The 27,782-nt window shown below is 68.8% G+C and overlaps 1 protein-coding gene and 1 pseudogene across 1 annotated transcript; both read right to left on the bottom strand.

Annotated features, from left to right (window-relative positions):
- Positions 1-2,008: 2,008 nt before the first annotated feature.
- On the bottom strand, positions 2,009-7,379 carry PRRT1 (proline rich transmembrane protein 1). The gene is made up of 5 exons (XM_039517055.1): positions 7,358-7,379; positions 5,093-5,233; positions 4,812-4,999; positions 3,471-3,673; positions 2,009-2,493 (listed from the first exon to the last, which is right to left on the bottom strand). The coding sequence occupies exons 1-5, from the start codon at positions 7,377-7,379 to the stop codon at positions 2,349-2,351; spliced, it is 699 nt and encodes a 232-aa protein (XP_039372989.1). The 3' UTR covers positions 2,009-2,348.
- A 7,627-nt stretch (positions 7,380-15,006) lies between these two features.
- On the bottom strand, positions 15,007-27,344 carry LOC120392336 (annotated as a pseudogene).
- Positions 27,345-27,782: the final 438 nt, after the last annotated feature.

The raw sequence follows: 27,782 nt of genomic DNA on the forward strand, positions 1-27,782 counted from the left end.
CTGCCCCCACCGTCCCCCGAAGCAGGAATCCCCCACAGGGGGACGGAGGTAGCCTCCCAGTGGGGCAGCATCACTCACTTGGGGGAGTGGGAAAAGAGGGGTCTCATTGTGGGGGGGGCTGTGTCACAGATTTGGGGGGCTCATGCTGGGGGGGTCACACCTTGGCAAGGGGGTTGTTTCATTGCTATGTACAGCTGGGGGCTCTGTGATATATTGGGGTTTGCACCCCCCCTCCAATCTGGAGCACAATGTTTATGGGGGAGGGGCTAAAAGGGGTGGGGCTGTGGGGAAAGGCCAGAGGGAAGAAAGAGGGCGGAGCCTGTTCTGAAGAAGGCGGAGCCAACTGGGGCTTTGGGGGAGCAATGAAGGCATGAAGCTATTGGGGGGAGGCGGGGGCGGAGCCTGATATGGAGGGGCGTGGTCTGATGGGGAAGCTCAGGAATATATTTAGGGCAAGACAGGGGGCGTGGCCTGAGCCAATGGGCGTGGCCTAGTGATGTGGGCGTGGCGTCAGACCCAGGATTGGGGGGGATGCTGTGCCTGCAAAGCATTATGGGTAGCATTCCATTGGAGGGGGTGAGGCCAGGGGGCGGAGCTTGTTCCTAGGGGCCAGAGGCCGAGGGGGGAAATGACAGTTGCAAAGGACTATGGGAATTGCTCAGTTGGGGGGGCTGTGGGGCTGCTGGGGGGGTGGAGCCAACGATGCCAGCGGGGAGGGATGGGGGCAATGGTTACAGAGGATCATGGGAAAGGTTCTGCTGGGCGGGGGGGGGGGGTGTTGTCATGGATACAGGGGTGACCGAGGGGTTTTGCAGGGGCGGAGCCAGGAGAGGGTGGGGCTGCAAAGGCTTCTGGGTATCCCGGAGGGTGGTGGCTGCAGGGGATTGTGGGTGTCGCTGGCTAGAGCAGGGCTTGCAAAGCCTCATGGGTAGCCTGAGGGACTGTGGGTCTGGTGGGCGAGGGCTGCAGGGGATTGTGGGTAATGGCATCTGCAGGGGATTATCAGGCCGGTTGGCAGGTGAGGCTGGCAGTGGGTGGGGCCTGGCTGGCAGGCAGGACAGGTGGTGGGCGGGGTCTGGGCGCTGGGCAGGGCCCGGTTACTAGGCAGGACAGGTGGTGGGCGGGGCCCGGTTACTAGGCAGGACAGAGGGTGGGCGGGGTCTGGTCGCTGGTCAGGGCCCGGTTACTAGGCAGGGCAGGTGGTGGGCGGGGCCCGGTTGCTACGCAGGACAGATAGTGGGCGGGGTATGGTCGCTGGGCAGGGCCCGGTTACTAGGCAGGGGCGGGGCCAGCGGGGACTGGGGCAGGGCTAGGGGTTGCAGTCGTTGCCATGGTGCTGGGCAGGCCCAGTTGGCAGATGGTGGGCGGGGCCCGGTTACTAGGCAGGGCAGGCGGTGGGTGGGGCTGGGGGCGTGGTTAGGGGTCCCAGTTGTTCTGGTGCTGGATGGGCCTGATTGACAGGCTGGGGGCAGGGATAGGGATCCCAGTTGTTCTGGTGCTGGGCGGGCCCTGTTGGCAGGCGGTGGGCGGGGCGGGGGGCGGTGTTAGGGATCCCAGTTGTTGTGGTGCTGGGCAGGCCCGGTTGGCAGGCGGTGGGCGGGGCCCGGTTGCTAGGCAGGGCAGGTGGTGGGCGGGGCTAGAGGTCCCGGTCGTTGTCGTGGTGCTGGGCAGGCCCGGTTGGCAGGCGGTGGGCGGGGCCCAGTTGCTAGGCAGGGCAGGTGGTGGGCAGGGCCGGGGGCGGGGCTAAGGGTCCCAGTCGTTGTCGTGGTGCTGGGCGGGCCCGGTTGGCAGGCGGTGGGCGGGGCCTGGTTGCTAGGCAGGGCAGGTGGTGGGCGGGGCTGGGGGCGGGGATAGGGGTCCCAGTTGTTCTGGTGCTGGATGGGCCCGATGGGCAGGCGGTGGGCGGGGCGGGGGGCGGGGTTAGGGATCCCAGTTGTTCTGGTGCTGGGCGGGCCCGGTTGGCAGGCGGTGGGCGGGGCCCGGTTGCTAGGCAGGGCAGGTGGTGGGCGGGGCCCGGTTGCTAGGCAGGATAGGCAGGGGGCAGGGGCGGGGCTAGGGGTCCCAGTCGTTGTCGTGGTGCTGGGCGGGCCCGGTTGGCAGGCGGTGGGCGGGGCCCGGTTGCTGGGCAGGGTAGGCAGGGGGCGGGGCTAGGGGTCCCAGTCGTTGTCGTGGTGCTGGGCGGGCCCGGTTGGCAGGCGGTGGGCGGGGCCCGGTTGCTAGGCAGGGCAGGCAGTGGGCGGGGCTAGGGGTCCCAGTCGTTGTCGTGGTGCTGGGCGGGCCCGGTTGGCAGGCGGTGGGCGGGGCCCGGTTGCTAGGCAGGGCAGGCGGTGGGCGGGGCGGGGGCGGGGCTAGGGGTCCCAGTCGTTGTCGTGGTGCTGGGCGGCGATGATGATGACGACGGTGAGGATGGTGCAGAGCACCATGGCGGCGATGCCCACGGCCAGGCTGATGAAGGAGAAGTTCCGGGCCTCGCGCGACGCGATCTCGGCCGACCCACACCCCACACCCCGTCACCCCACGCCCCATTCCCCACCTCCCCATGCCCCATCACCCCACGCCCCATTCCCCGCCTCCCCATCGCCCCTGCCCCATTCCCCCTTCTCCCCTACCCCGGCACCCCACGCCCCATTCCCCGCTCCCCGTCTCCCCTGCCCCTGGCACCCCACGCCCCAATCCCCGCCTCCCCATCGCCCCTGCCCCATCACCCCACGCCCCCATTCCCGCCCTCCCCATCGCTCCTGCCCCCATCACCCCCACGCCCCATTCCGTCCTTCTCCCCTACCCCGTCACCCCCACGCCCCATTCCCCGCCCTCCCATCACCCCTGCCCCTCGTCAGCCCCACACCTCCATTCCCCGCCTCCCTACCCCGTCACCCCCACGTCCCCATTCTCCCGCCTCCCCATCGCCCCTGCCCCGTCACCCCACGCCCCAATCCCCACCCTCCCCATCGCCCCTGCCCCATTCCCCCGCCCCATTCCCCGCCCTCCCCATCGCCCCTGCCCCCATCAGCCCCTGCCCCATTCCCCGCCCTCCCCATCGCCCCTGCCCCATCACCCCCACGCCCCATTCCCCACCCTCCCCATCGCCCTGCCCCATCAGCCCCCGCCCCATTCCCGCCCTCCCCATCGCCCCTGCCCCCATCACCCCACACCCCCATTCCCCGCCCTCCCCATCGCCCCCTGCCCCATCACCCCACACCCCATTCCCGCCTCCCCATCGCCCCTGCCCCATCACCCCCACACCCCATTCCCCGCCTTCCCCATCGCCCCTGCCCCATCACCCCACGCCCCAATCCCCGTCCTCCCCATCGCCCCTGCCCCATCACCCCACGCCCCCATTCCCCACCCTCCCCATCGCCCCTGCCCCATCACCCCTCGCCCCCATTCCCCCGCCCTGCCACATATCCCAGCCCCTCTGCTGCACACCAAACCAGCCCCTCGCCCCCATCTCCCACTCCCCACATGCCCCCAGCCCCTCACTGCTGCCCGCCCCCCCGCCGACCTGCACGGCTTTGATGATGGCGATGATGCCCGTGGGCCAGAAGCAGCAGATGGTGGTGAGCACCGCGATGGGCAGGTAGTCGTGGGGCGGCCGGCGCGGCTCCAGGATGGCGATTCCTGGGGGCATCTGCGGGGGGGAGACCCCCGGGGGAGGGTTGCCGGGGGGGTACGGCTGGGGGGGGTGGAGAGAGAGAGAGTTAAACAGGAATCCACAGCCAGGTGGGAAGCCACACCCACTTGAGTGAAGCCCCGCCCCCAGCAGCTGGGGAAGCCCCACTCCGGGGAAGCTCCGCCCCCAGCAGCAGGGGGAAGCCCCACTCCAGGGAAGCCTCGCCCCCAGCAGCAGGGGGAAGCCCCACTCCGGGGAAGCCCCGCCCCCAGCAGCAGGGGGAAGCCCCACTCCAGGGAAGCCTCGCCCCCAGCAGCAGGGGGAAGCCCCACTCCGGGGAAGCCCCGCCCCCAGCAGCAGGGGGAAGCCCCGCCCCCAGCAGCAGGGGGAAGCCCCACTGGGAAGCCCGCCCCAGCAGCAGGGGAAGCCCCACTGGGAAGCCCCGCCCCAGCAGCAGGGGAAGCCCTGCCCCAGCAACAGGGGGAAGCCCCACTCCAGGGAAGCCCCGCCCCCCCCCGCAGAGGGCAGCCCCACTCCGGGGAAGCCCCGCCCCCAGCAGCAGGGGGAAGCCCCGCCCCCAGCAGCAGGGGGAAGCCCCACTCCGGGGAAGCCCCGCCCCCAGCAGCAGAGGGAAGCCCCACTCCGGGGAAGCCCCGCCCCCAGCAGCAGAGGGAAGCCCCACTGGGAAGCCCTGCCCCAGCAGCAGGGGAAGCCCCACTCCAGCAGCAGGGGAAGCCCCAGCAGCACAGGAAGCCCGCCCCACCAGCAGAGGAAGCCCCACTCCAGGAAGCCCGCCCCCAGCAGCAGGGGGAAGCCCCACTCCGGGGAAGCCCCGCCCCCAGCAGGAGAGGGAAGCCCCACTCCGGGGAAGCCCCGCCCCAGCAGCAGGGGGAAGCCCCACCGGGAAGCCCTGCCCCAGCAGGAGAGGAAGCCCGCCCCAGCAACAGGGGAAGCCCCACCAGGAAGCCCCGCCCCCAGCAGAGGAAGCCCCACTCCAGGAAGCCCGCCCCAGCAGCAGAGGGAAGCCCTGCCCCAGCAGCAGGAAGCCCCGCCCCCAGCAGCAGAGGGAAGCCCCACTCCAGGGAAGCCCCGCCCCCAGCAGGAGAGGGAAGCCCCACTCCAGGGAAGCCCCGCCCCCAGCAGCAGGGGGAAGCCCCACTCTGGGGAAGCCCCGCCCCTCCCCCGGGACTCCCCCACTCACCGTGCCTACGGGGTACACCGGGACGTAGGCTGTGCAGGGCTGCAGCTGCACAGGGTAGCCGGGGTGCATGTACCCCCCGATGGGCAGCGTCCCCATGGGCGGGTGCGTCTGGACCATGTACCCTTGGGGGGGGGCGTTGAACTGGGTCTCCTGCATGTAGGGGTCGGGGGGCAGGCGCGGCAGGGTGGCTGAGTCGTGGTGGGGGCCGGGCAGGGTGGCCGCGGTGGGGGGCGGCCGGGGCAGGGTGGCGGCCCACCAGAGGCGGGGCAGGGTGGCAGTGCCAGAGTGGGGGGGCAGGTGCGGTGGGTCACTGTAGCCGGGGATGAGGGGGGCATTATTGGGGGCGTCGGGTGGGGGAGGGGGTGGCTGCAGTGGGGCATTGTAGGGAGGGGGGGAGGTGTGGGGCCCAGAGTCCGGTAAGCCTGGGAAAGAAAGGGGGTAAGGTTAGAGACCCCCCTATATACACAGCGGCCACATATACATACACAGACAGTGCCCCCTATATGCACAGCACCCCTGTATACACACCCAGCGTGCCCCCTATATGCACAGCACCCTCCTATGCACAGCACCCCTGTATACACACCCAGCGTGCCCTCTGTTTCCATGGCACCCCATATACACACACCGAGGGCCCCCTCTATGCACAGCACCCCTATATACACACACCGAGGGACCCCTCGTCCTGGGGGGCTCGGGGGCGCCCACCCCAGAATGGGGGGCGCCGGTTCCCGGGGGTTCTCTCTCGTAAGCACCGATCCGGCACCACTCTCGGTTTTTAGGTCACCTTCCTCGGTCGCTCGGTGTATTTATAGAGGGAGACGGAGGAGACACAGAGCCTGGGGGCCGGGGGGAGCAAACAGCGAGAGATGGAGAGAACCAGGATGTGTGTGCGGGGGGAGATGGATGGATGACACCCCCCCACACACACACACACACAACGCTCTGCGGGTGCCCCTCAATCCCACCCCACAGTCCCCTGCTATCCCAGCCCCGGGCTCCCCCACGGCCCCTGCCCCCAGCCCCGGCTAATGGGGCACGGCTCGGGGGTGTCACGGGTCGGGTACCAATCACTGGGCCGGGGCTATGACGGAAGGCTGGAGTGGGCCGACGTGGAGCGGGGGCAGCGTTAGGGGTTACAGCTACACGGCAAAAATCAGCGAGGCTCAGAGCCCGGGTCTAGCTTGTGCTACAGCGCTGCAAACGGCTGTGTAGGTGTTTGGGGCTGGGAGACCCCCCACCCCGCCAAGCTGAACTCCAATGTCTGCACAGCGCTTTGAGTGCTCCTGGGGCAGCGTTTCACAACGCTGAAAGCCAGGAGGAGCCAAAGCAGGCGGCAGGAAGAATTTCATCAGAAAACCATTAATGTTCACTAGGAATTGTTTGCTAGAGGCCCAAACAGCCACAATTGGGAAAGGAGGCCGAACTGGTTAAAAAAAATAACCTGGCTTAGAGGGGAAGTGTAGGCAGCTGTGTAAAATAAAACGAGAGGAACTAGGAATTGTAGAAAATTGATAAGGGAAGCAAAAGGACACAAGGTGAAATCTTTGGCTGCAGAGTTAAGGACAACAAGGAGTATTTTAACTATATTAGCACTACAGAGAATCCTGACCATGCTATTTGTCCATTGCTGAATGGAAATGGTAGAATTATTGATAATAGTGCAGATGAGGCAGACGGGTTCAATAAATATTTCTGTTCTCTATTTGACAAAAAAGCCAAATGATGTGGTCGTCTCAGATGATCATGGTGAAGAATCACTTTCTATTCCACTAGTATTCGGGACGATGTTAAACAGCAGCTGCTAAAGTCAGACATTTTTAAATCAGTGGGTCTAGATAACTTTCTTCCAAGAAGTTTAAAGGAGCTGGCCGAGGAGATTGCTGGATCGTTAATGCTGGTGTCCAACATGTCTGGGGACATTCGGGAAGTTCCAGAAGATTTGAAGAATGTTAATGTTGTGCCAATATTTAACAAGGGTCAATGGGTGACCTGAGTAATTACAGACCCGTCACCTGACCCTGATCCCAGGCAGGAGAATGAAAGGTAGGATATGGGGACTGCCGTGATACAGCATTAAACTAGCGTAATATAGTCATGCCCCTGCGCAGGGGTTATGGGGCGCAGAGCTTCTCACACTGACGATATCTTTTCCTGATGAGGTTATAAATCTGGTTGATAGAGGTAATAGTTCGTCTTGGAAGGATCCTGTTTCTACTGGTAAATGGCGATTTCACCACACCCACAAACCGATGAACAGATATTTCCACTGATCATAACCACAATGTGCAGACAGCCAGAGTAAGAAGAAAATGCAGCTTGAGAACTGAGTCGAGTTTGCTTTAGGAACATCGACTGTGGAGATTCTGCCATGATGTTGGCGATTTCGGTTTTAATGGTTATAAATCATAGAATCAGAGACCTTGTCCTGTCCTCAGAGATTGAGAACAATTTACCTCCCGCCTCCTTGTAACAAAGCTTGAACTTTTTGGATCGTAACCTTTACGCTCGTTAAATCATTACTGTCTGGCCGCCCTGATCATTACCTGCAACTGCGAACACTGACATCGATAAACATTACAAAGTGCGTCAATCCCATCGCGTCGCACAAATGGGAATATAAAATTTGACGGAAATATTTTTAAAATTAAACCCCACCGTGGGTATTATCAAAAAGCAAAACTCGCCGTGTGCCCAGCCTACTCCTAGTGCTGCTGTGCGACACGCGGCCGGCCGTGAGGCGTCCGTCCGCCTTGGTCCCGCACGACACGGTGCAGTTCAACCCGGATAACACCGGGGCCAACCATGCTCGGGGGGAGAAACAGAAAGTCAGTGACAACAGGGCACAGCCTGCGGCTTTGCCAAGGTTCCCCAGAAGTGCTGCGGAGCTGGGAAGACACCGGCCAGCACCGCCTGGCCTCACTCGTGGTGCGGGACACCCGCGAGGTGGCGGAAGCCAAGGTGAAGAGCCAGCCGTGGTCAGCAGCCAGCTCTCAGCAGCGTCACGAGCCTCCCGCCCGGGGCCGAACAGCGGTGGCGCGGCGCTCCGGCAGATTTCCGCCCAAAGCGAAGCACCGCTGAGCAGCGCTGGCCCTCGCGGCGCGCCGAGAATGGATTCCAGGAGAAGGTGAAACCGGGGCTCTCTTGGGACGTGGCAGCAGCCGGCCCAGCGCTCGGCTGACAGGATATCACGGGTTCTTCCTCGAAGACGGGTTCTCATCGTGGCAGCCGAGCTGATGCTCCGTGTCGATGTTTCCAGGTGGCTCTGGGCCACCCCGAGCACCTGGAGATTCCAGCAAACCAGAGTCTGCCAAGGCTGGCACCACGTCCACGCATCCACCCCAGCCGCCCCCGGGGGCTCCCACTCCAAGGCCCTGGCGCCAGCGGCACACGGTCAGCTGGGCGCGGTTCTCTGGGCCAAGGCCGCCCGTGCCTGCGGCACCCAGCACAGCCCCTGTGCATCCGGCCGACGCGCGTCACGCTGCACACGGCAGCCCATCGCGGGGCTCAAGACCATTTTACATTCCCGCCCCCCCCTAATGTTGCCTTGCCCACGCGTCACCGTTAGCTGGCTAGATACCGGCTCAAAATGTCCCTGCAAACGGGGACGCCCCCCCAGCCGGGGGGGTCCAGCGGGTCCCGCAAGGATCCGTTCTTGGCCCTCCGCGAATTCAGGTTTTTCTCAACGACTTGGGAGAAAACACAAAACCGCGATGGATAAAACGGGCCGAGGACACGACCCCGGCGAGCGGAACCAGCGAAGGGGCAGGGCCCGGATCCCGAGGGGCCGGTGGGGCGCAGGGTGGCTGCGCCGGAGCCAACAGTGGTGGTGTGGCTCCGGCGCCGGGGGAGCGTCTCCGTCCAGGAGCAGCGTGTGGCGGGCGTAGGGCCGGCGAACCCGTCAGTCAGCCGGGGCGGCGCTGGGCGAGGGGCGAACGCCGTCCTGGGATGCGGCCGGGGGGGGGATTTTCCCCCGGCTGGAGCCTGGCTCCGTCCCGGTGCCTGTGATTCGAGGGGGACGTGGGGCACTCGGGGAGGAGCCCCCGGGACGATGGAAGGGTAGAAAACCGGCCTCCGCACGAGCCCCCCCAGGAGCTCGGTCCAGGAGCTGAGCAGGCCGGCGAGGGGGGGGCGTGTCCCCGGCTGGAGGCACCGACCCGGGGAACCAAACACCCCCCCGGGGGGCTCAGGCCGGCAGGGGATCGAACCCCAGCCTGGCCGGGAGCCGGAGCCGGAAGCCGGCCTGGGAACAAGGCGTCAGCTTGTGCCGGGAGGGGAATGACCCCCCCTCACCTGTTCTCCCATCATCCCCTGGTCCGCCCGCCCCCTCCCTGCTCCCCCACCTGTTCTCCCATCATCCCCTGCTCCACCCGCCCCATCCCTGCTCCCCCACCTGTTCTCCCATCATCCCCTGCTCCGCCGGCCCCATCCCTGCTCCCCCACCTGTTCTCCCATCATCCCCTGCGCCGCCCGCCCCAACCCGGGTCCCCCACCTGTTCTCCCATCATCCCCTGCTCCGCCGCCCCATCCCTGCTCCCCACCTGTTCTCCCATCATCCCCTGCTCCGCCCACCCCATCTCTGCTCCCCACCTGTTCCACCATCATCCCCTGCTCCGCCCGCCCCATCCCTGCTCCCCCCCCGGTTCTCCCATCATCCCCTGCTCCGCCCGCCCCATCCCTGCTCCCCCACCTGTTCTCCCATCATCCCCGGCTCCGCCTGCCCCATCCCTGCTCCCCCACCTGTTCTCCCATCATCCCCTGCTCCGCCCGCCCCATCCCTGCTCCCCCACCTGTTCTCCCATCATCCCCTGCTCCGCCCCATCCCTGCTCCCCCACCTGTTCTCCCATCATCCCCTGCTCCGCCCGCCCCATCCCTGCTCCCCCACCTGTTCTCCCATCATCCCCTGCTCCGCCCGCCCCATCCCTGCTCCCCCACCTGTTCTCCCATCATCCCCTGCTCCGCCCGCCCCATCTCTGCTCCCCACCTGTTCTCCCATCATCCCCTGCTCTGCCCGCCCCATCCCTGCTCCCCATCTGTTCTGCCATCATCCCGTTCCCCACACCTCTGCCCCATATACCCACACACAAACCCACCCCACATGCCCCACTCCCCCATTCCCACTCGCCCCATCTCCATCCTGATCTGCCCCCACACCTCCATCCTCCCCTACACATGCCCCCACCCATTCCTCAATCACCATCCCCACTCACCCCACCCCTTCATGCCCCCACCTATCCCCATTCCCAATCCCTCCTACCCCTGCCCTCCATTCCCGCCACCATGACCCCGTCCTACTCCCCAAATCCATTCCTGCCCCATTCCTCTGCCCCCACACCCCATTCCTGCTGCCCTCCCGCCTGCCCTCCCCACCCCACAGCCCATTCCTGCTGCACCTCACCCGCCCCATGACCCCATCCCTACTCCCCAAATCCATTCCTGCCCCATTCCTCTGCCCCCACACCCCATTCCTGCTGCCCTCCCGCCTGCCCTCCTCACCCCACACCCCATTCCTGCTGCACCTCACCCGCCTCCATGACCCCATCCCTACTCCCCAAATCCATTCCTGCCCCATTCCTCTGCCCCCACAACCCATTCCTGCTGCCCTCCCACCTGCCCCCTCCCACCCCATTCCTGCTCCCCACACACCCCTGCCCCCTCCTCACTCCCCCACACCCCCTTCCTGCTGCACCCTCACCTGCCCCCATGACCCCATCCCCACTCCCAAATCCATTCCTGCCCTTCCTCTCCCCACACCCCATTCCTGCTGCACCCTCCCCTGCCCCCCATGACCCCATCCCCACTCCCCCAAATCCATTCCTGCCCCGTCCCTCTCCCCCCCACACCCCATTCCTGCTGCACCTTCACCTGCCCCCCATCCCCACTCCCCCAAATCCAGTCCTGCCCCCTTCCCTCCCCCACAATCCATTCCTGCTGCACCCTCACCCGCCCCCATGACCCCATCCCCACTCCCCAAATCCATTCCTGCCCCATTCCTCTGCCCCCACACCCCATTCCTGCTGCCCTCCCACCTGCCCCCTCCCCACCCCATTCCTGCTCCCCACACACCCCTGCCCCCTCCTCACTCCCCCACACCCCAGTCCTGCTGCACCCTCACCCGCCCCCCATCCCCACTCCCCCAAATCCATTCCTGCCCCCCAGCCCCGCACCTGTTTTCTCGGAGCTCATCTTGCGGGGGTGGCTCCGCTCGTCTCTTCTCCTGCGAAGCAGCCGGGCTGGGGGTGGGGGGGAGGAACTAGCGGCAGCGGCTACCGCGTCACCGCCCCCCCCCGAACCGAGCTGGGACCCGGAGCCCCCCCCCGCCCCCAGCGCCTGAGCTGCCGAGACAGGGACCCGCCAGCCAGAGGGATGGAGCAGGAACAATCGCCCCCCAGTGCCCCTCAATCCTGACCTCCGACCCACTCCTGCCCCCCAGTGCCCCTCACTCCTGACCTCCGACCCCAGTGCCCCTCACTCCCCCAGCCCCTGCCTCCCGGTGCCCCTCACTCCTGACCTCCCACAGCCCCAGTGCCCCTCACTCCTGCCCCCCCCCTGCTCCCCGGTGCCCCTCACTCCTGACCTCCGACCCACAGCCCCCCCGCTCCGCCAGTGCCCCTCACTCCTGCCCCCCCAGCCCCTGCCTCCCCGGTGCCCCTCACTCCTGACCTCCGACCCACAGCCCCCCCGCTCCGCCAGTGCCCCTCACTCCTGCCCCCAGCCCCTGCCCCCGGTGCCCCTCACTCCTGACCTCCGACCCACAGCCCCAGTGCCCCTCACTCCTGCCCCCAGCCCCTGCCCCCCGGTGCCCCTCACTCCTGCCCCCCAGCCCCTGCCCCCGGTGCCCCTCACTCCTGACCTCCGACTCACAGCCCCCCCAGTGCCCCTCACTCCTGCCCCCCCAGCCCCTGCCTCCCTGGTGCCCCTCACTCCTGACCCCCGACCCACAGCCCCCCCAGTGCCCCTCACTCCTGCCCCCCCAGCCCCTGCCCATCACTGCCAACCCGCAGCCCCCCCCCCCCCCCCGTGCCCCTCACTCCTGCCCCCCCAGCCCCTGCCAGCCCAGTCCTGGCCTCTCCGCAGCATGTGACAGTTTGTGTCTCGTTTCACACCTGCAGGTGATGAGCTGAGACCCGCACAGCTCATCACAGAGGTGGTTTGTGTTCTCCTGTAGGGCTCCCCATGGCCCCAGGGCGGCGCTAGGAGCTGGGCTGCAGGGGGGGGAGCAGCAGGAGGCTCTGCCCGGGCAGTCAGGGCTCCCCATGGCCCCAGGGCGGCGCTAGGGGCTGGGCTGCGGGGTGGGGGCAGCAGGGGCTCTGCCCGGGCAGTCAGGGCTCCCGTGGCCCCAGGGGCGCTAGGGGCTGGGCTGCGGGGGCAGCAGGGGCTCCCCCCGGGCAGTCAGGGCTCCCCATGGCCCCAGGGCGGCGCTAGGAGCTGGGCTGCAGGGGGGGGAGCAGCAGGAGGCTCTGCCCGGGCAGTCAGGGCTCCCCATGGCCCCAGGGCGGCGCTAGGGGCTGGGCTGCAGGGGGGGCAGCGGGGGGCTCTGCCCGGGCAGTCAGGGCTCCCCATGGCCCCAGGGCGGCGCTAGGGGCTGGGCTGCAGGGGGGGGCAGCAGGGGGCTCTGCCCGGGCAGTCAGGGCCCCCCATTGCCCCAGGGCAGCGCTGGGGGCTGGGCTGCAGGGGGCGGGGGGCTCAGCCCGGGCAGGGTGGGGCTGAGGGTGCTGCCCCCCAAAATTCCCTGTGGGCCTGGCCGTCCTGGGAAGAGGGGGTGCAGGGGGCACTGGTAGGCACCGTGCCCCCGGGAACAGCAGGTCACTAGGAGGTGCCACCCCCCCAGGAAGGGAGGGATCGGGGGGGGGTTACTGGGGGCACCGCACCCCAGGGAAGAGGGTATTCGGGGGGTTACTGGGGGCACCGCACCCCAGGAAGGGGTATTCGGGGGTTACTGGGGCACTGCACCCCGGGAAGAGGGTATTCTGGGGGTTACTGGGGCACCGCACCGGGAAGGGGAGATTGGGGGTTACTGGGGCACCGACCCCAGGAAGGGGGTATTCGGGGGTTACCGGGGGCACCGCACCCCAGGGAAGAGGGTATTCGGGGGGTTACCGGGGGCACCGCACCCCGGGGAAGGGGGAATTCCGGGGGGTTCCTGGGGGCACCAGACCCCAGGGAAGGGGGTATTCGGGGGGTTACCGGGGGCACCTGACCCCGGGGAAGGGGGTATTCAGGGGGGTTAGTGGGGGCACCGCACCCCGGGGAAGGGGGTATTCGGGGGGTTACCGGGGCACCGCACCCCGGGGAAGGTGGTATTCGGGGGGTTACCGGGGCACCGCACCCCGGGGAAGGGGGTATTCGGGGGTGTCCCCATGCTCAGAGCTGATACCACATGGCTACAAATCGCACCATGATTTTTATTCATTTTCCATCCGTCAGAAAATAAGTTAGATTTGTCTCCCAATTACCTGTGTGAACGGGGCGCGGCCCCCCGCGCAGAGGGGATTGTGGGTAAGGGGACGAGGGGCACAGAAGGGGATTCTGGGTAGGGAGCGAGGGGGCACAGAAGGGGATTCTGGGTAGGGAGCGAGGGGGCACAGAAGGGGGTGTTGGGCTCAGAGGGGTTCGGGCCAGGGGGATTGTGGGTAAGGGGACGAGGGGCACAGAAGGGGATTCTGGGTAGGAGCGAGGGGCACAGAAGGGTGTTGGGCTCAGAGGGGTTATGGCCAGGGGATTGTGGGTAAGGGACGAGGGGCACAGAAGGGGTATTGGGTGGGGGTCAGAGGGGTTCTGGCCAGGGGATTGTGGGTAAGGGGAAGGGACACAGAAGGGATTCTGGGTAGGGAGCGAGGGGCACAGAAGGGTGTTGGGCTCAGAGGGGTTCTGGCCAGGGATTGTGGGTAAGGGGACAGGGGCACAGAAGGGGATTGTGGGTAGGGAGCAGGGGGCACAGAAGGGGTATTGGGTGGGGGTCAGAGGGTTCTGGCCAGGGGATTGTGGGTAAGGGAGCGAGGGGCACAGAAGGGGATTCTGGGTAGGAGCGAGGGGCACAGAAGGGGTGTTGGGTGGGGGGTCAGAGGGTTCTGGCCAGGGGATTGTGGGTAAGGGACGAGGGGCACAGAAGGGGATTCTGGGTAGGAGCGAGGGGCACAGAAGGGGGTGTTGGGTGGGGGTCAGAGGGTTCTGGCCAGGGGATTGTGGGTAAGGGAGCGAGGGGCACAGAAGGGGTGTTGGGCTCAGAGGGTTCTGGCCAGGGGATTGTGGGTAAGGGGGAGGGACACAGAAGGATTCTGGGTAGGAGCGAGGGGCACAGAAGGGATTGTGGGTAGGGAGCGAGGGGGCACAGAAGGGGGTGTTGGGCTCAGAGGGGTTCTGGCCAGGGGGATTCTGGGTAGGGAGCGAGGGGGCACAGAAGGGGATTCTGGGTAGGGAGCGAGGGGGCACAGAAGGGGGTGTTGGGCTCAGAGGGTTCTGGCCAGGGGATTCTGGGTAGGAGCGAGGGGCACAGAAGGATTCTGGGTAGGAGCGAGGGGCACAGAAGGGGGTGTTGGGCTCAGAGGGTTCTGGCCAGGGGATTGTGGGTAGGGAGCGAGGGGCACAGAAGGGGATTCTGGGTAGGGAGCGAGGGGGCACAGAAGGGGGTGTTGGGCTCAGAGGGTTCTGGCCGGGATTGTGGGTAAGGGACGAGGGGCACAGAAGGATTCTGGGTAGGGAGCGAGGCACAGAAGGGATTCTGGGTAGGGAGCGAGGGGGCACAGAAGGGGGTATTGGGTGGGGGGGGGTCAGAGGGGTTCTGGCCAGGGGGATTGTGGGTAAGGGAGCGAGGGGGCACAGAAGGATTCTGGGTAGGAGCGAGGGGCACAGAAGGGGGTGTTGGGCTCAGAGGGTTCTGGCCGGGGATTGTGGGTAAGGGGACGAGGGGCACAGAAGGGGATTCTGGGTAGGGAGCGAGGGGGCACAGAAGGGGATTCTGGGTAGGGAGCGAGGGGGCACAGAAGGGGATTGTGGGTAGGGAGCGAGGGGCACAGAAGGGGTATTGGGTGGGGTCAGAGGGTTCTGGCCAGGGGATTGTGGGTAAGGGACGAGGGCACAGAAGGGGTATTGGGTGGGGTCAGAGGGGTTCTGGCCAGGGGATTGTGGGTAAGGGAGCGAGGGGCACAGAGGGATTCTGGGTAGGGGCAGGGGTGTTGGGCTCAGAGGGTTCTGGCCAGGGGATTCTGGGTAGGGAGCGAGGGGGCACAGAAGGGGATTCTGGGTAGGGAGCGAGGGGGCACAGAAGGGGGTGTCGGGCTCAGAGGGGTTCTGGCCAGGGGGATTGTGGGTAAGGGGACGAGGGGCACAGAAGGGGATTCTGGGTAGGGAGCGAGGGGGCACAGAAGGGGGTGTTGGGCTCAGAGGGGTTCTGGCCAGGGGGATTGTGGGTAAGGCGACGCGGGCTGCTGCAGAGGGGCATTGTGGGTACATGGAGTGTGTGGTGGCACGGGGGGGCCGTCAGGGCTGCCCCTCCACGTCCCCGCCCCCCTCCCCGCCGGCGCCCCCCGGGCTCTCCCCCAGCAGGCGGGCGAGCTGGTCCAGGACCCGCTGCAGGGTCAGGGCCAGGCGCTGGGCGTGGGTCTCGTGGCAGCAGTTGAAGGCCGTGATGGCGAAGTTGACGTGGGTGTCCAGCGGGTTGTAGCAGACCCCGTAGCCGTCCGGCACCTGCGGCCCGTAGACCATCAGGCAGTCGGAGCGCGAAGCCACCTGGGGGGTGGGGAGAGCGGGGTGAGGGGGGCAGCCACCCCCAAGTCCCCTCCCCCAGCCTGCACCCCAACCGCCACCCAACCTGAACCCCCCACCGCTGATGACCTCCAGTGAGGAGGCAGGATAAGAGCCCACTACTGCCGCCTTTGAAGGGAGCTCCCCACAACAGCCTGGGCAGGGAGAGGAGAGGGAGCAGGAATGGGTGTTAGTTGGGGGGCAGGGGCCCATATCTGCCTGGTGAGCAGCCATCAGTGGATGGCAACAGTATAGGGGGTGGCTGGGGGGTCCATACCTGTCTGGTAAGCACCAGGTAGCACATGGTGATGGCATAGGGGTGCCGTGGGGCGGGGGGGGCGGGTTGGGGGGCGCCGTGGGGCAGTACCTGGCCGGTGAGCAGCCGGCAGTGCATGGCGATGGCGTAGGGGCGCCGTGGGGCGGGCGGGTTGGGGCGCCGTGGGGCAGTACCAGGCCGGTGAGCAGCCGGCAGTGCGTGGCGATGGCGTGGGGCGAGGCGCCGTGGGGCGGGGCGTGTTGGGGCGCCGTGGGGCGGGTGAGGGCGGGTTGGGGGGCGCCGTGGGGCAGTACCTGGCCGGTGAGCAGCCGGCAGTGCGTGGCGATGGCGTAGGGGCGCCGTGGGGCGGGTGAGGGGGAGTTGGGGGGCGCTGTGGGGCGGGGGAGGGCGGGTTGGGGGGCGCCGTGGGGCAGTACCTGGCCGGTGAGCAGCCGGCAGTGCGTGGCGATGGCGTAGGCCGTGTCCATGAAGATCCCTGGCAGCCGCTGCCCGTCCCGATGGCCGCCAGCTTCAGCCCCAGCAGGTGCCGGTCGATGCCCTGGCCGCCAGCACCTGCGGGAGAGGGTCACCGCCGACGCCTGGGTCCTCCCGCCGCGCGGGGAGAGGGTCGCCGCCCGGACGCCTGGGTCCCCTCCCTCCGCGCGGGGAGAGGGTCCCAGCCCGGACGCCTGGGTCCCCTCCCTCCGCGCGGGGAGAGGGTCCCAGCCCGGACGCCTGGGTCCCAGGCCCGCCCCACCCCTGCCCACGTGGGGAGAAGGTCCCAGCCCGGACGCCTGGGTCCCCTCCCTCCGCGCGGGGAGAGGGTCGTCGCCCGGACGCCTGAGTCCCCTCCCTCCGCGCGGGGAGAGGGTCGCCGTCCGGACGCCTGGGTCCCCTCCCTCCGCGCGGGGAGAGGGTCCCAGCCCGGACGCCTGGGTCCCAGGCCCGCCCCACCCCTGCCCACGTGGGGAGAAGGTCCCAGCCCGGACGCCTGGGTCCCCTCCCTCCGCGCGGGGAGAGGGTCGCTGCCCGGACGCCTGGGTCCTGGCCCTGCACCCCCACCCCCATCGTCCCGGTCATGTGGGGAAAAGATCCCAGCCCAGACGCCTGGGTCCCCTCCCTCCGCGTGGGGAGAGGGTCCCAGCCCGGACGCCTGGGTCCCAGCCCTGCGGGGGATGGGGGTTGCCGCACCTGTTCGGTCCTGGCGCTCTGAGATTCCACAGCCGCCTGCAGCAGGGCCAGCGTCTCCTCGTCCTGGGGGGCGGGGGGAGCCGGGTCAGCGTGGGGGGAGCTGGGGGGTGGGACCCGCTGGCCGGGGGGGACTCGTGCATGGCGCGGGCCAGGCGCAGAACGAGGGGACCGGGGAAGACAGTTACCTGGCCATGGGGCAGCCATGGGGTGCGGGGCAGGGCCGTGGGGGGATTGTGGGGGGCCGGTTACCTGGCTGTGGGGTGTGTCCATGGCTGCGCCAGGCGCTGCACCAGGGGGTAGCGGGGGGCCCAGTTACCTGGCAGTGGGGCGCAGGGGTGGCCCATGAGGTGCAGTGGGGGCACAGGGATGATTACCTGGCTGTGGGGTGCAGTGTGGGGGCCGCAGGGGGTATCTGGCTGTGGGGCGCAGTGGGGCATGGGGCTGTGGGTGCAGGACGGGCTGCAGGGGTGCAGGGGAGCTGTGGGGCGAGAGGGCTGTGGGTGGGTTACCTGGCTGTGGGGCATGGGGGCGGGGTGCAGGAGGGGGTGCAGTGGGGCTGCGGGCACGGAGGACCCGTGGGGTTACGTGGCTGTGGGGCATGGGGGGGCCGTAGGGTGCAGGAGGGGGGCGCAGCGGGGGGGCGGTGGGCCACGGGGGACCCGTGGGGGGTTACCTGGCTGTGGGGCGAGGGGCTGCCGGGGCACAGTGGGGCTGCAGGCGCAGGAGGGGCTGCAGGGGTGTAGTGGGGCCGCGGGGTACCTGGCCGTGGGCGCAGTGGGGTGGGGGTACCTGGCCGTGGGGCGCGGGGTGATGAAGTGGGACTGGTCGCACTGGGTGCTGGGGGCAGATCCTAAGTATCTAGCAGCCAATGCCTGACACTCTGTCTCCTAGCAACTGAGGGCCGGGCCCCTCCCTGCAAAGGTGCATCTCAAGGTGCTGGAGACAAAGGGGTCAGGTGAGCTCCTGGCCCGGGAGAGAAGCTGAGCAGAGAGGAGGGGCCGGAGCGGGTGGGGCAGACTGGAGCTGGCTGGAGAAGGGAGGGGAAGCAGGGAGACCGAGCTCTGATCCCCGAGGGGGGGGGGGGGCTGTGGGGCCCCCCAAGATGGCCCTAGCCGGGGGGATCTGGTTATCTGGGCCTGCAAGACCTGTCCTGGCCTGTGTCCTGTCGGCTAAATAAACCTTCTGCTTTCCTGGTTGGCTGAGAGTCCTGGGGAATCGCAGGGAGCCCGGGGGGGCAGGGCCTGGCGCCCCCACACGCCGTGACAGGGGGTCACAGGGGGTTCCCTGGCCGTGGGGCGCAGTGGGGGGGTCCCGGGGGGGTACCTGGCCGTGGGGTGCAGTGGGGCCGAGGGGGTACCTGGCCATGGGGCGCACTGGGGGCCGCAGGGGTTCCCGGGCCGGGGGGCGCCGTGGGGGGGTCCCAGGGGGGTACCTGGCCGTGGGGTGCAGTGGGGCCGCAGGGGTACCTGGCCGTGGGGTGCACTGGGGGCGGGGTTCCTGGCCGTGGGGCGCAGTGGGGGGACGGGGGGGTACCTGGCCGTGGGGCACAGTGGGGGGCCGCAGTGGGGGGCCGCAGGGGGGTTCCCTGGCCGTGGGGCGCAGTGGGGGGCCGCAGGGGTTCCCTGGCCGTGGGGCGCAGTGGGGGCCGCAGGGGGTACCTGGCCGTGGGGCGATCCATGGCCCGCGCCAGGCGCAGCACCGGGGGGGCCGCGGGGCGCACGGCGTCCGTCCGGCCCAGGTGGAAGCGGCGCAGGGACACCACCTCGCTGGTGGCGCAGAGGGAGCCGTGGGTCCTGGGGCAGAGCGGGGTCAGTCAGCCCCACACGCCCCTGCCCCGGCCCCACCTGAACTAGGCCAGCGGCAGCCCCGGCCCCACCTGAAGTAGGCCAACTGCAGCCCCGGCCCCGGCCGGGCCCCACCTGAAGCAGGCCAGCGGCAGCCCCCTGCCGGGCCCCACCTGAAGTAGGCCAGCTGCAGCCCCAGCCCGGCCGGGCCCCACCTGAAGTAGGCCAGCTGCAGCGCCACCTGGAAGAGGGAGTCGGGCGCAGCCCCAGCGCTGGGGAGCCCCTGCCCGAACCCCGGTAGGTGAAACAGCTGATGTCCAGGTCCGTGATCAGGCTGGGGAGAGAGGTGAGCTGGGGCTGGGCCTCTGCCCCAATGCCCCCGCCTCCCAATAGCACCCCTCTGCCCTCCCCAATGCCCCGTCCCCTGCCCTCCCAATAGCCCCTCTGCCCCCTCCCCAATGCCCCATCCCCAATGCCCGTCCCCTGCCCTTCCAATAGCCCCTCCCCAATGCCCCATCCCCTGCCCTTCCAATAGCCCCCTCTGCCCTCTCCCCAATGCCCCGTCCCCTGCCCTTCCAATAGCCCCTCCCCAATGCCCTCCCCAATGCCCCATCCCCTGCCCTTCCAATAGCCCCCTCTGCCCTCTCCCCAATGCCCCATCCCCTGCCCTTCCAATAGCCCCCTCTGCCCCTCCCAATGCCCCATCCCCTGCCCTTCCAATAGCCCCCTCCCCAATGCCGTCCCCTGCCCTCCCAATAGCCCCCTCTGCCCCTCCCCAATGCCCCATCCCCAATGCCCCGTCCCCTGCCCTTCCAATAGCCCCCTCCCCAATGCCCCTCCCCTGCCCTTCCAATAGCCCCTCTGCCCTCTCCCCAATGCCCCATCCCCTGCCCTTCCAATAGCCCCCTCTGCCCCTCCCCAATGCCCCATCCCCAATGCCCCGTCCCCTGCCCTTCCAATAGCCCCCTCCCCAATGCCCCCCCCAATGCCCCGTCCCCTGCCCTCCCAATAGCCCCTCTGCCCCTCCCCCAATGCCCCCTCCCCAATGCCCCGTCCCCTGCCCTCCCAATAGCCCCTCTGCCCTCCCCAATGCCCCGTGCCCCCAATGCCCCTCCTAACGCCCCGCCTCCCAATGCCCCGTCCCCTGCCCTCCCAATAGCCCCCTCTGCCCCATCCCCAATGCCCTGTCCCCAATGCCCCATCCCCTGCCCTTCCAATAGCCCCTCTGCCCCATCCCCCAATGCCCTGTCCCCCCAATGCCCCGTCCCCTGCCCTCCCAATAGCCCCTCTGCCCTCTCCCCAATGCCCCGTCCCCTGCCCTCCCAATAGCCCCCTCTGCCCCTCCCCAATGCCCCATCTCCCCTCCGCCTCCTAACGCCCGCCTCCTGCCCCGGCGCTCACATGTCCAGGTTCTGCTTGGCGCGCTGATGTCCCACTTGATCTCGGGTGATGTAGAAGTAGAGCTTGGGGCAGGGGCAGGGGCGTCATGGGGGCGCGCGCCGTGTCGGGGTCCTTGCTGCCGGAGACCCCGGGTCAGATGGGAGGAGCCCCCCAGAAGCACCGTGCTGGGGGCACGTCACTGCACCCCAGAAACAGCCTCCCCACAACCTCCCTCCCCTTCCCCTTCCCTACCCCCGCGGCAGGAAGTCCCACCCCTTTCCCATTCCCTAAACAGGAAGTTCCGCCCCTCTCGCCCACCAGCCTGCTCCAGCCCCGCAGAGATGATACAGGGGATCCCTCACCCCAATTCCCCCCCATGCTTCCCATTTTGGGGTCCCTCCACTACAGGAGAAAAATGGGCCCCCCACCCATTCAGGGGCTCCCCAACACAGGTGTAATTTGGGGTACAGGGAACGCCATCCCATTGGGAAGGGCGAACCCTGCACCCCATCTTGGGGAGCCCCAAGTTTGGGACAGTTGCACTCCCCTTGTGGGGAGATGAAACCCCTAAATCTCCCCCTTCGCTCCAGTACAAGGGGAGAATATTGGGGGGCTGCCTTATAGGGAGATGTGACCCCCATTGGGTCCCCCCAGGCTGGCCCTGTGGGATTGATCAGGGGGTCAAAGGTCTGGGGGCACCCCGAATGTGGTAGTTTGGGGGTTACCAGTAATCAAGGACATGGTCGATGATGGTGGCTATGGGGGCCCCGTCGGCCACGGCCTGTTCATACAGCACCCCACAAACGCCGTCCTCCCCCACGATGAACTGGGGGCAGGGAACGAGAGAGAGCGTGAGGGTCAACAGGAAATCCCGCCTCGCCCCTTCCACCCTAATCCCAAAACAGGAAGTCCCGCCCCTTTTCTTGCTATAGGGTGACCAGACGTCCCGATTTTATCGGGACTGTCCCGATATTTGCTTGTTTGTCCCGCGTCCCGACCAATGTTAGGTCGGGACACTGGCCAAACAAGCAAAGGCTCCGGAGCCCGAAGGGCTCGCGCCCTCCCCCGCCCTGACTCCGCCCCCTCCTTCCCCCATTGGATCCTTCCCCAAATCCTCGCCCCCATCCCCGCCCCCTCACTGCCCCATTGGCTCCCTCCCCAAATCCTCGCCCCCATCCCCGCCCCCCTCACTGCCCCATTGGCTCCCTCCCCAAATCCCCGCCTCTTTCCAAGCATGCCATGCCCAGGAGACTCAGGGGAGTGTGAGTCTGGCCTGGCCCCGAGCAGGCAGGACTCGGTACCTGAAGGGAGAGTAGGGGGGCGGCCCGTGGGGCCAGGCAGCGGCTGTTCTCCCCACCTGGGCAGGGGACTCGGGAGCAGCCGCTGCTGCAGCTCCCGCTGCCGCGGGGGCAGGAAGTGGCCAAGCACGTGGCGCTCGGCGGCTGCGGCTTTGGTGCCCGGGCCCGAACCCCCCGAGCCCGGGCCTGCTGCAGGGACCCAGCAGCGCACACTGCGCCCAGCCCCTGGCCAGTCGCGTCTGGGCTGGCTGCCCGGCTGGTGCAATCCCGCAGCGGAGGCATCGGCAGCCCAGCCCCATTCGTTCTCCTGCGGGACCGAAGCGGGATGGGGGGGCTGGGGCCTGCTGCCCCCACTCTGGGGCCGCCCGCGGGATTGCACCAGCTGGGCAGCCAGCCCAGAGGCGACTGGCCAGGGGCTGGGTGCGCGCTGGGTCCCCGCAGCAGGCCTGGGCTCGGGGGGTTCGTGGGCGCCAGAGCCGCAGCTGCCGAGCTTGGCCAGCGGCCGCTTCCTCCCCCCGCGGCAGTGGGAGCTGCAGCAGCGGCTGCTCCCGAGTCCCCTGCCCAGGTGGGGAGAACAGCCGCTGCCTGGCCCCGCAGGCCACCCCGTACTCTCCCTCCAGGTACCACGCCTGAGTCCTGCTGCCCAGGTGGGGAGAACAGCCGCTGCCTGGCCCCGCAGGCCACCCCCTACTCTCCCTCCAGGTACCGCGCCCGAGTCCTGCCTGCTCGGGGCCAGGCCGGACTCACACTCACCCCGGCCCCGCGCTCCCCTGTCTCCCGGGCCTCCCTCCAGCGCTTGCGGAGGGAGGAGGAATCGGGGGTGGGGGATTTTTTTTTTTTTTGCTCTGCCCCCGCCCTGCCCCCCCACCCCCCGATATTTGACCTGGGTGATCTGGTCACCCTATCTTGCCACAAAACAGGAAGTTCTGCCTCCCTACACACAGTCCCACCCCTCCAGTCCAAACTAGGAAATCCCACCTCCGTCTCTACATTTTCTCAACTCCCGCAAATTAGGAAGTCCCGCCCCCACCCAACACTCCAAGACAGGAAGTCCCGCCCCCTTGCTCCCAAAGCAGGAAGTCCCGCCCCTGCCTCACCTGCAGGGTCTTGTCAAACCAGCGGTTGCCGCTGTTGGAGTAGCTGCCGCCCCCGTGCAGCATCTGGGCGGCGACGCGGCTGGGGTAGCGCTCGTCCGACACCTTCAGCACCGGCGCGTCGAGGCAGACGCTGAAGAGGCTGCGCTGGATGCACCGGGCCGACTCCCGGTTCAGCCGGTCTGGGGGCAGGGTCACCGGACGGGTCAGCCCCGCCCCCTCGCACCGAGCGGGATTCGAACCCAGAACCCACCCTTGTTACACCCCATTCACTGCCGCCCCCCTTCAGCCCCTTCCACAGCAGGAAGTCCCGCCTCCTTTCCCCCTCCCCCGTTCCATCTTGAGATATACCTGGACCCCCAGGCAGGTCCCCCAGGCCAGGGGGCCCCCCCGTACCTCTCCCGAGGGCGCCGCGGGCCCGGCCCAGCCTTTGGGGTCCCCCCCCCGGTACCTCTCCCGAGGGCGCCGCAGGCCCGGCCCAGCCTTTGGGGTCCCCCCCCCGTACCTCTCCCGAGGCGCCGCGGGCCCGGCCCAGCCTTTGGGGTCCCCGCCCCCCCCCCGTACCTCTCCCGAGGGTGCTGCAGGCCCGGCCCAGCCTTTGGGGTCCCCCCACCCCCGGTACCTCTCCCGAGGCGCCGCGGGCCCGGCCCAGCCTTTGGGGTCCCCCCCCCGTACCTCTCCCGGCGCCCAGCCTTTGGGGTCCCGACCGCCCACTCCCGAGGGTGCTGCAGGCCCGGCCCAGCCTTTGGGGTCCCCCCCCCGTACCTCTCATGAGGGTGCTGTAGGCCTGGCCCCAGGTGTGCCGGTGATCCCCCGTCAGCACCCCCAGCGGCTCCTTGTCCGTCTTCCACGACAGCCCCCGGATGCGCTGCAGCTGCAGGTGCAGCTGGTCCACGGTGAGGGGGGTCCCGTCGCTGTTGTACACCTCCAGCTGGAAAAACTGGGGGGGGGTCGGGGTCAGCACCCGCAGGGCCCCCCGGAATCCCCCCAGCGACTTCCCGAGGACCCCCCAGCACCCGGGGAGCCCCCGGCCCCGACACAGACACCCCCCAAACGCCCCACATCCTGCCCAGAACCCCTCAGCGGTCAGCCAGCCCCCTCCCTACACTGACACCCCCCAGGTCCCCCCACCCTGGGAATCCCAGACACGGGGCTGTTCTGGGGGGTCAGAGGGGGAGATGCGGGGGGGCCATAGCTGGGGGTGACCTGGACAAAGGGGGGCTTGGGGGTGTCACCCGAGGGGGTTCTGGGGGGCACGTTTCCCATGGGGCCCCGGGGCAGGCCCAGCTCGGGGGTACCTGGAAGTTGCGGACGACGGTGACGAAGGTGGGGGCCCGGCGCCCCGGGGGGGGCAGCAGGAGCCCGTCGTGCTTGGGGCCGGGCAGGCGGCAGGAGGCGAAGACGCGGCTGTACTGGGCCATGCACTGGGGGTGCCCCCCCCGGTACTCCACCAGCAGCGCCTGCCTGGGGGGGGCGTGAGAGACATGGGGCAGAGCGACCCCCCAGTCCTGCCCCCCATCACCCCCTGCCCTATCCCCAGCCCCCCCCAGCCCCCACCCCCAGGGATCCCCGTCCCGCCCCCCATCACCTCCTCCCCTACCCTCGTCCCGTCCAGCCCCCACCCCCAGGGACCCCCCAGCATCACCCCACCCCCAGGGCCCCCCCAGTCCTGTCCCGCTCCCCCAGTCCTGTCCATCAACCCCTCTCCTACCCCCAGTCCTGTCCAGTCCCCACCCCAGGACCCCCAGTCCCGCCCCATCACCCCCTCCCCTACCCCGTCCCGTCCAGCCCCCACCCCAGGCCCCCAGCATCACCCCTCCCCAGGGTGCCCCCAGCATCACCCCACCCCCCCATCACCCCCTCCCCTACCCCGTCCCGTGCAGCCCCACCCCAGGCCCCCAGCATCACCTCCCCACCCCAGGCCCCAGCATCACCCTCCCACCCCAGGCCCCCAGCATCACCCCACCCCAGGGCCCCCAGTCCTGTCCCGCCCCATCACCCCTCCCTACCCCGTCCCGTCCAGCCCCCACCCCAGGCCTCCCAGCATCACCCTCCCCACCCCTGTCCTGTCCCCATCACCCCTCCCCTACCCCAGGCCCCCAGCCCCATCCCCAGGGCCCCCAGTCCTGTCCCACCCCCATCACCCCTCCCTACCCCGTCCCGTCCAGCCCCACCCCAGGGACCCCAGCATCACCCCACCCCAGGGCCCCGTCCCGGCCCCATCAACCCCTCCCTACCCCAGTCCCGCCCCTCTCCCACCGCCAGGGGCCCCAACCCCGATATCTAGTCCCCCCAATATAACCCCCCTTCCCCCAACCCTCCCCCAATGCTGGAGGGGGAGTCAGGCACTTACTGATCAATCTTAGCCTTGAAATCCAGCACCCCCGCGATGAGCTTCGCCGCAAACCTGGGGGGGGTGGGGGAGGTCACAGATCCACCGGTGCCCCTCACTCCCGACCTGCAGCCCCCGCTAGCCCGGCCCTGCCCCCCCAGCCATGCCGGTGCCCCTCACTCCCGACCCGTAGCCCCCGCTAGCCCGGGCCTGCCCCCCCAGCCATGCCGGTGCCCCTCACTCCCGACCCGCAGCCCCCACTAGCCCGGGCCTGCCCCCCTCAGCCCTGCCGGTGCCCCTCACTCCCGACCCGCAGCCCCTGCCAGCCCAGCCCTGCCCCCCTCAGCCCTGCCGGTGCCCCTCACTCCCGACCCGCAGCCCCTGCTAGCCCGGCCCCCTCAGCCCTGCCGGTGCCCCTCACTCCCGACGCGCAGCCCCTGCTAGCCCGGCCCTGCCCCTCAGCCCTGCCGGTGCCCCTCACTCCCGACCCGCAGCCCCTGCTAGCCCGGCCGTGCCCCCTCAGCCCTGCCGGTGCCCCTCACTCCCGACCCGCAGCCCCCTACTCCCCCAGCTCTGCCCCCCCTCAGCCCTACCAGTTCCCCTCACTCCCGACCCGCAGCCCCCTGCCAGCCCAGCCCAGCCCCAGCCCTGCCGGTGCCCCTCACTCCCGACCCACAGCCCCTGCCAGCCCAGCCCTGCCCCCCCCCAGCTCTGCCGGTGCCCCTCACTCCCGACCCGCAGCCCCCTGCCAGCCCAGCACTGCTGGTGCCCCTCACTCCCGACCCGCAGCCCCCTGCCAGCCCAGCACTGCTGGTGCCCCTCACTCCCGACCCGCAGCCCAGCCCTGGGTTCCCCCCCATACCCACCGGAGCTGCCCCCTCCAGTCGCTATAGTCCTGCTTGGGGAGCACCACGGCCGGGCTGGAGTGGACGGCGAGGGGCAGGCGGCTCTCCAGATACGCGCTCTGCACCCACCAATCCGAGAGCTGTGGGGGGCAGAGCAGGGTTAGAATCAGGGGGGGTTATGGGGCCTTTGACCCGAGCTCCCCCCTCCAGCTCCCCCCTCCCCCGGTGGAGACCTGACACACCCTCACTGCACTGATGGGCGAGAGCAGAGTCACCAGCAGGGGGCGCTGTCCCGGGGCAGCCGCCCCACTCCCATCTCCCACCCCGGATGCCGGGGTTCCCCCCGAAACCGCTCCAGGGACCCTCACAGGACTCCTGGGTTCCCCTCCTCCCCAGGACTCCTTACCCCCCCGTTCCCTAACCCCCGGACTCCTGGGTCCCCCCGGCTCTACCCAGTTGTCCATGCGGGCGGCTCTGCGCTCCAGCTGGGCCTGCAGCCGCTCCCCCTCCCCGCCGGGTGCCCCGAACTCCTGCACCAGCTGCCGGGTTTCCTCCAGCTCCTCGGGCGTGACCAGCACCTCCAGCGAGCGCAGGTACCGCTCCAGCGTCTGCGCCAGGGGGGGCACGGGCTGCCGGGGCAGCGGGAAGGAGGAGGCCAGGCACCGCGACGGGGGCCGCTGCAGGGACGGGAACGGCTCCAATGCACCAACGGGCCCTGCCGCCCTGGGCACGTGCAGCTGCCGCCAAGGCTGCAACTGAAACGGGAACGTCACCAATGAGCCACCCGGACCCGGGCACCACGCGGCCTCCGGCGCCGGCCCACGCAATGCACCCGGCGCTGAAATGCACCAAGAGCAGCCGCGGGTCGAGGCTTCCAGCGCTGGAAATGCAACCGCCCACCTGCACCGCCGCATGTGCGACCAGAGCCGCCAGCATCCGCGTCCCACAGACCCCCCCGCCCACCCGCACTGCGGCACCCGCGACCCGCACACCCAGCCGCCCGCCTGCACCGCTGCATCCGCAACCCACAGACCCAGCCGCCCGCCTGCACCGCCGCATCCGCAACCCACAGACCCAGCCGCCCGCCTGCACCGTCGCATCCGCGACCCACAGACCCGCCCGCCCACCTGCACCGCGGCACCCGCGACCTGCAGACCCAGCCGCCCGCCTGCACCGTCGCATCCGCGACCCGCAGACCCAGCGCCCGCCCGCACTGCGGCACCCGCGACCCGCAGACCCAGCGCCCGCCGCACCGCGCACCTGTGACCTGCAGACCCAGCCGCCCGCCTGCACCCACGACCCGCACACCCAGCGCCCACCCGCACCGTGGCACCTGCAGACCCGCACACGCCTGTGGCACCCGCGACCCGCACACCCAGCGCCCACCCGCACTGCGGCACCCGCGACCCGCACACCCAGCCGCCCGCCTGCACCATCGCATCCGCGACCCGCACACCCAGCACCCGCCCGCACCGGGTGGGATGGAGCAGGGACTGTCTGTGTGGTTGGTAGGTGAGAGGCAGGTATTCAGCTGTAACATGAGCCTGGCCTGGGGGAGGGGAGGTCTCACCTCTGGCTGGGGCTGGACAAAGGGAACGGGGGAGTGGAGTCAGTTTCGGTTGGGAACTGGGGGGTGGGTTTTCAGGGGATCCTAGGCTGGGATCCAAGCACCCTGAACCCCCAGAAAGGCCAGATTGAGGGGTCCTGGCTCTGCCCACGAGCTGGGCTGTATCCTGGGTTCCTGTTGTTCAATAAACCTTCTGTTTTACTGGCTGGCTGAGAGTCACTGGGAGACCGGGAAGAAGAGGGGGGCAGGGCCGGACTCCCCCACACTCCGCGGCCCCCGCGCCCCAGCCGCCCGCTGGCAAAGCTGCGAAGGCCCCAGCGGCTCCCCTCGCCCGGCGGCTCCGGTTAAGGTGCAAAGGCAGAAATGCCCCAAGGGACCCGCCGCGGGGCGGCCTCGGGGGCAGCCGCGATCCGGCCCCGGGGTCGCTGCACGGGGGGGGGTCCCACTTCCAGAGCCGGGGGCGCCCGGAGGATCCGGGGG

Source organism: Mauremys reevesii, unplaced genomic scaffold, assembly GCF_016161935.1.
Source record: "Mauremys reevesii isolate NIE-2019 unplaced genomic scaffold, ASM1616193v1 Contig1, whole genome shotgun sequence".
NCBI lineage: Eukaryota > Metazoa > Chordata > Testudines > Geoemydidae > Mauremys > Mauremys reevesii.